Below are 7795 nucleotides of genomic sequence, written 5' to 3' on the forward strand. Positions count from 1 at the left end.
CTCACAGAGCGCTGCGGGGCCGGCGCCGCGCGGCTGCGAGGAGCGGGGGCGACGCGCTGGGCATTTCCTCGCTCGCTGACAACTTCTCCTCGGCCCGGCTCGCTGTTCACCGGAGCCCGGACGCCGCCCCTCGGCGCTCGCCGCTGCCTCGGCGGGTCTGCGCGCTCCCGCCCGCCCTGCCCGTCCCGCGGCGCCCGGGGGTGGCGGCTCCGCGGCATGGCCCGCGCCCGGCCCTCGGTGGCGGGCGGCGGAGTCGCGGCGCCCCCTGAGCGAGCGGGGCCCGGGCGGCCGCGGAGGAGCCGGACCGGTCACCGCTGCGACCCCGAGCGCCCCGGGCTGCGCGCAGTGCCCAGGACCCCCGGGCCGGGCGCGGGCCGGCGGGCGGCAAAGTTGAGGCCGGGCCGCGGGTGGTGGGCGCTGCTGTTGCTCCAGCTGCACTTGCTGCGGGCGCTGGCGCAAGGTAGGTGCGGGCCTGACCGCCGAGACACCCCCGAGGTGGACTTTGTGGGTGCCCCCCCCGGGGTGGGCTTTAGGGGTGCGCAGTCCCGGGGTGGATTCCCGAAGCGCGCGCTGCCAGAGGTGACACCCCAGGGGTGCACTTTGTGGGCTCCACCTGGTCTGTATTATGAGTGGACATCTCTGAGGTGACTTTGCAAGTGGACACCTATTGGCTAGACTTCAGGGGTACACAATCTTGGGGTGACAACCCGCAGTGTACTTTGTGGGTGCTACCTGGAATAGACTATGTTGTGAGTGGGTATATCTGGGCTGTTTCAGGGCTGTGTAGTCTTAGGGTCACACCTTTGGGATGTACTATAATATGAGTGGAAACCCCTGAGGTGACTTTGCAAGTAGTATACCTCTGGGCTGAGGTGTAGGGGTACACAATCTTGGGTGACACCTTTGGGTGAATTTTGTGGGCACCACTTGGTCTGCATTATGATTGGACATCTCTGAGGTGACTTTGCAAGTGGACACCTATGGGCTGGGCTTGAGGGGTGCGCAATCTTGGGGTGACACCCTGTGGTATACTTTGTGGGCACCATCTGGGATGGGCTATGTTATGAGTGGATACCTTTGGACTGAGTTTCAGGGCTGCACAGTCTTGGGGGTGACACCTTTGGGGTGAACTATATTAGGGGTGGACATCACTGAGGTGACTTTACAGGTAGATACCTCAGGGCTGACCTATAGAGTTGCACAGTCTTGGGATGACACCTCTGGGGTGAACTATGGATGCACACCCCTCGGTTGGGCTGTGGGGGTACACACTGGAGTCTTGGAGTGGGCATCACCTGGGATAGACTGTCTTAGGATTGAACATCCCTGGGGTGGACTTTAGAGATGGACACATCTGGACTAGGCCTTGGGAGCGTGAAATTCTAGAATGGGGCTGGATAGCATTGGAGTAGACAACCCTGAGCGGACCCCTGGGTGCTCACACTTTGGATGGATTCTATAGATGAGTGCTGTATTGACTGAGCATCTTTGGGGTGGACTCTTGAGGTGCGTGCCACCTGGGGTGGATCCCCGAAGGTAGACTTTGTTGTTGCAGCGTGGAGTCACCTCGGGGATTGTGGGTGCTCCTCTGCGCAGTGCTTGGAACTTGGCGAGCATTTAGGGTTCCCTACTCTCTGTTACCTGGCCAGGACTGCGGGGTCGCTAGGTCTGGAGGCAGTTAAGGGGTTAATGCAGTGTGTTTCTAATCCGCGTTGCAACCCGAGCGCGCAGACACCGAGTAGCTGAGAAGCTGGAGAATGCGCCCTGTGTGTTGTGTGTTGCATTTTCTTTTCTTTCTTTTTTTTTTCTTTCTTCTTTTTAAAAATTTTATCGGAGCACTGGAAAAACCTTTAAAGTTGAGCCGTAAGCCACTGTGGCTTCAAAGAACGCCCAGCGCGTCCTATTGCACTGATTAAACATGAGCTGATTCCTATCTGAGTCTGCACCGCAGAGTCTTGTTAAGGATGAGTGACATCCGCGGTGGACTTCAAATATCAAGTGCCAGTCACCAGCAGCAGCCCTTTCCCTCCCTCTCCCCGGGGCTGCCCCTCTACGCCCAGTACTGATGCTTCACCCCAAGTGGGTGCCTTGTACTCCGTGGAGCAAAACTTTGAGAGCTGCGGCTTTGCCTCCGGGCTTTGTTTTTCTCCCTCCTTTCGCTTCTGTTTGAAACACGGAGGTGTTCTCTAAAAAACAGAAAGAGGGTCCTCCGATTCTGGATGACCTTTTACAAATGGAGATGGAATCTCTCCCAAAAGAGCTTTCCCTCCTAAATCTGGATTTCCCCTGCTTAAACCCGAAGCCTGCATGTGCTAGTCAGCCCAGGGAGGTTGCTGGTCTAAAAACATAAAAAAAAACAGGCATAATCCTGTTAACATGAGTTTTGATGGAGTCTTTAAAACATTAGTGAACCTGGATTGCACTTGGTAGATTAGAAAAATTAGCTTCCAAGTTCATTGCTCGTATCCTGGAATCTTACCCACAGTAAGGCACTGGGCATTTGGAGATTGCAGGAAACAGGAATATTACACTTAAATTATGAATAGTTGTGTTTTGTGTTATATGTGCCGATGAGTTATGTGTGGTTAAAAAAAAATCCAATGATTTAAATGTAGTACTTACAATTCTGTCTTGGAAATTCCAATGAGATAGCTTAACAAGTACCTCATAACTTAATATTCTTATTCAAGCTTATCTAATGTTACCTGAGTGGCAGCTCTTTTCCCAGTAGGTTTTGATAAATGCCCCCTTTTATGATCACTATATGGAAACAAATCACTGTTTCTGGTTACTTTAACCCCTCCACACCTAACATACTCATTCCATTTTATTTTGGGTGCTGCTTTTTACCTAAGGATGTTATCCGGGAGAAAAGTTTACTGGTTGTGTAAAATGGAATCTGTAGGTTGTCAGAGAAGCCAGGTTCAAGTGAAGAAATCGGGATCACTTAGGATGACCTTCAGAGATGGAGTTCAGTTTCTCTTCCCTAAAAATAAAAGTGACATTCACTTGACAATCACCTATATAAGAGAAGATTGGCGAACCACTTTGAGCTGTGGGAAAGATCACTTAGAGCCCTTGTTTCAAAGTATATCAGAGTTTACTGGCTGTACCTTGCAGGCTGTTGAAAGCATTGTCCTTTCACAGTTGCAATGTTAGTGGAAATCATAAATTTTTATACATGCATGTACTCAGGCAACAACCTTACTTTTCAAGGGGAGGAAATCTTTTATTCCTTCTTGCTAATAAAATCACAGGTACCCATTTTACATTTATATGGTACAAGAGAGTATGCAGATCTTTTAGTGTAAAATTTCAAGTAGGTTGTCACAAATTTTAAATTCATCGACAGGTTTCTGTTCTTTGTGCTGTGTGAAATGTGTAATATATCCATCATCTTTTATATCGTATTGAAAATTCATATTACAGAGGAGATGTCACCATTTGACAAAACCTCATGTATCTTGAAAATGAAAATTCCGGTGCCGCTGTTGAGGTTTCTGATGGGATGATGAGTTGGTCATATGCACAGGAATGCATTCTCTAGAATCTTATCAGATAAAATGTAACATTTTGCATGGAACAGTTACCACTAAGTTGGAACTGTTATAATGCCATATTGATACTGTGCATCTATTTGAGGCTGTTCCTAATTCCCCTCTAGGCTTTTCCTCTTAGGATACTTCCTATGGGTTGGTTTGGTCATGATTTCTAGCAGACAACGAGGGCAACATAATTACTAAAGGTTATATATGTATGGCTAATGTGAAGTACCAGGTTTGGATCTTGCAAGAACAACTTCGGTATATACTGCAGTTTCTTCCCTGTGCATGAAAATGGAATTTTCCATTATATACTCTGCTTATTGGTGTGTGTTTAATTGTTCAGGACTTGTCTGGATTCCTAAAGAGCCAAGTTGTTACTTCCGGAAGGCAGGTGGCAATGCATGCTTTCTTTATGCTGTGCACCACATATGAATGGTTCAGAAAGGGGACTTCTGAGGTAAGGGATACATCATAGGGACAGATCCACCTGTCCTGTGCTACCATTGTGCGAGGGATAGAACAGAAGGAGACAGATCCACTGAAGAGACTTGGCCAATCAGGTTAGCAGAATTTCTAAGCTCTGATCTCTGTGAGAGACCCCATCTTAAAATAAAATGTTACTTCCAGTCTCTTGGATCTACTCTTCTCAAACATTAGCATTAGGAGGGACATTTGAGAGAATGCAGGACCAGCTCATTTCCTATGAGCCACCAAGTGCTTTTCAGGTGACTCTCATGTCCCCTGTCATTTAACAATCCCTGGCTACATTGCTTTTGTCCAGTTACCAGCTGACTTTCTGGAAACTTCCCCAACCCAGTGTTTCACAAACTTGACTGTACACTAGATAGATGCCCAGGGAGTTTTGAGGCAGGATCCTACTACTGGGCTTGAAGTTTGGCCTGAGCATTAGGGTTTCCAGACTTCCCAGTTGATTCTGATGATTAGTCAGGTTTGGGAACTACTGTTCCATGTGACTCCATTCTCCCTTTAATTGTGTCCCCAAGCCTTCAGATCTAAGTGGCTTCTATGGAGATGGAATCTGTGTTTGCTCATAGGTCCTGAGATCACTTATTTTCTTTCTTTCTTTGTTTCTTTGTTTCTTTGTTTGTTTGTTTCTTTCTTTCTTTTTTTCTTTTTTTTGTTTTTTGTTTTTTCCAGATCAGCCCTTTTAGTTTGTAATATGTTCCTTGGTAATCATGAAACTATTCAGCTCCTGACTTGAGGTACTCCTAGGATTGTATTAGAATCATTAGTGACATTTATTTATGTGACAGGATTTCCAGTGACCCAGGCTTCACATATAAGTTCACTGTGTAGCCAAGGATGACATTGAACTTATGATCCTCTGGCTTCTATACCTTAGTTCTGGGATTCTGCAGTACTTGTGACATCATACCCAGTTTATCACTAGTGCAATTAAAGAATATAGTTGTGTAGGCTTCACCTCAGACCCACCAGGTCTTAGAATACATTTAAAAAGGTTTCATGTGCTAGAGACATGGCTCAATGGTTGAGAGCACACACATGGCAGTTCACAACCATGTTTAACTCCAGTTCCAGGAGATCTGATGCCCTCTTCAGACCTCAGAGGGCACTGCAAAAAGAGTTCTTCATGTGAGATTCCCATATTCTACTTTTTCCCATCCTTGTGTTGATAATCCCATAATCTTACTTCATTCGCTGACACTCTACCCTTTTCCCTATGATCTGAGCTACTTTCCCCATGCCATTTCCCAGTTATGGGTAAGGTCTGCTAATTATCCTTTCTGCCACTTGTTAGATGGAGAAATAACAAAACAGTGTTAATTGAGGTCACTGCAAGTCTAGCCTCCCTTTGAGCTCCAATTGTTTCCCATTAGTCCAGATGTGCTTTGTGTTTCCCTCCTCTTCTTACCCTCTGACCTGGTCCCTTACTTCTGTAGTTTGAATTTGAACTGGGACTTGGGTTCCAGACCACCTTGCTTTACTATAGGTTTTTACTTAATCAGTGCTCAGACACTTCATAAACTGCCGCACATTTAACAGAGGGCCACTAGTTACTTGATCCGGTAACCCCCCTCTATGCAGGCTGCATGTAATCACCTGTAGATCTCCTTTAATGTTTCTTATGAGCCAAGCACCAAGGAGGTTTATTCTTCACTCACACCCCTTAAATATTTGTGTGTGAGTGTGTTTGTCTACTAATATGGATGTCAGAGGACTACTTGTGAGGATTGGTTCTTTCCTTTCACCATGAGGGTCCCAGGTGTTGACCTCAGGTCATCGGGTTTGTGGCATGCACCCTTACTCACTGAGCCATCTCACAGGTCCGGTCCTAGTAACTCTTGAGAGAAGCTAACACTTAGGGTTTTTTTTTTTTTTTACTGATCTGCTCAAGGCTCCAGGATGAGTACTGGCGAAGCCTAAGAGAAAAGCCTCCTCCAGTGTCTGTGAACCTAGCTTGGGTCTCCCTGTAGCCTGTGCTCTTGGAAGAAAAAAAAAAAAAAAAGCAGCAAGTGGTCTGATCCATAGGGCAGAAAGATGGTGACTGAAACTAAATATTGTATGGACTGACCTGTCTGTGACTTTTAGTCTTATATCACAGCCATAATCATGAGCCAATAGAAGTCACTTTAGAGAATTTGGAGGATGGAGAAAAGAAATGTGCACACCATCTTCTGTGCACCCAAACCCTGTCCCCTAATAAAGTAGATGTTGTCACTTTGGTTTTCCCTCACCCCATCCATTTTTCTTTTTTACACTATAACTTGAACTCCAGTCGAGTGGGCAGTGTGTTGCCACCCCAAAGTGGACCATCAGGAGTAAACAAGCCCTTTCTTGGATGGCATTTGGAAAAATTCTCTTTTCTACTTTAAAGTACATCGAATTTATAGATATAGAGAATCATTGCACAACATAGATCTTTTGGTTAGTGCTTTGCTGTAGCATGTGTGTTCTTTAACAACAAACAGTTAAGTTCAGCTCCCTGCAGGGACTTCACCCAGCTTAGAATCCTGTATCCTAAACACTTGCTTCATACAAAGTGGAGGCTGTGAATGAGGGTCTAAGTGATACAAGCTTTGCAGTTAATTACATTTTATGTTTCCATTCTAAGAGTCCCCGTGGTTTTGTTGTCACATGGGATTGGGGTGCCTTTCTGCCTCTTTCTGACCTTGTTTTGGGTCCTCAGAGGGCAGGTTAGTGAGATCCACTCACTAAAATTAGACTGTGGGATGGTCACAGGGTATGGAGGAGCATGGAGATTTGTGTAGGTTCTGAGTTAGAATTTTCTAAGAACAAAGCAGTATTGAGCAAGAGGACCCCATGAGTCCCATGCTTGGCAATTGAGTGAAGCTGAGAGTGGTTACAAAAACAGTTCAAAAGCTGTGTACTATAGTTCAGCAAGAGATTATTTAAAAATAAATTTAATATACATCTTATTACATGGTTGAATATTCCTAGTAAGCAGCAACACTTATGGGCATTCTAAGTTCATATGGTTTCCTTTAATGTAATTAATTTGATGTCAGCATTTCTACAAGACATTAGGAATTACCCCCAAGTTTTGCATCTCTTTTAATAATTAAAGAGTGTGTAAATATTTGTAATCTTAATACTGGGGTGAGAATGTATTTTCTCAGCTAGAGGTGTTTTGGCACCTTTTGCCAAACACGGCAGCACATATCAATCACTGGCGATATGTTTTTCAGTGGATCCCTGGAACGCAGAAGTCTGTCTCTCTGATAGGCACCTTCCTGCTGCTTGCAGGGGTCACACCTGAGACCTTCTGGAGGAATGATTAGTTTCACAGCATCTTTACATTGACACCGTTTTCTCTTCCCACGAGCTAGAAACCGACAGCAGCAATAGCCACAAAGAAAACAACTCTAAGGAGCGGTACCTTTGTGAGTGTAGTAGGCGCAAGGTCTGGCCCCCGACAGGCAGTTCCAAAGCCAGAGACGACTGCGGCGGCTTGGCCCCAACTCCTGCGAGCATTCTGGGAATGAGGATAATTTCTCCTAGAAACTTGGCTGAGGCAGGCGGGAAAAGTGTTGGGCTAAGTGTCTGGAGCCCTGGCTTTTTATCTCACTTTGAAGCCATCTTGCAGTGCAAACAAGTCTGTTAGCCTCCCCGAGTCTATTTTCTCACCTGCGAAAAGGTGGTGGTGGTGGTGGTGGTGGAACCTAGACCAGAGAGTGAGTAGATGTTTGGAATTGTTTTGCTCTGATTGTCTTCTCTTCTGTGTTGATATCCTTTCACCCTGTCTGCAG

The 7795-nt window shown here is 46.1% G+C and overlaps 1 protein-coding gene across 1 annotated transcript in view; it reads left to right on the forward strand.

Moving 5' to 3' along the window:
- The first annotated feature begins 216 nt into the window (after window positions 1-216).
- Sdk1 (sidekick cell adhesion molecule 1) overlaps window positions 217-7795 on the forward strand; it is a 953795-nt gene continuing 946216 nt past the window's right edge. The window contains exon 1 of the mRNA XM_021222746.2: window positions 217-460. Within this exon, the coding sequence (XP_021078405.1) occupies window positions 217-460 (244 nt within the window). The remainder of the gene's footprint in view (window positions 461-7795) is intronic.

This window comes from Mus pahari, chromosome 23 (genome assembly GCF_900095145.1).
Source record: "Mus pahari chromosome 23, PAHARI_EIJ_v1.1, whole genome shotgun sequence".
Classification (NCBI taxonomy): domain Eukaryota; kingdom Metazoa; phylum Chordata; class Mammalia; order Rodentia; family Muridae; genus Mus; species Mus pahari.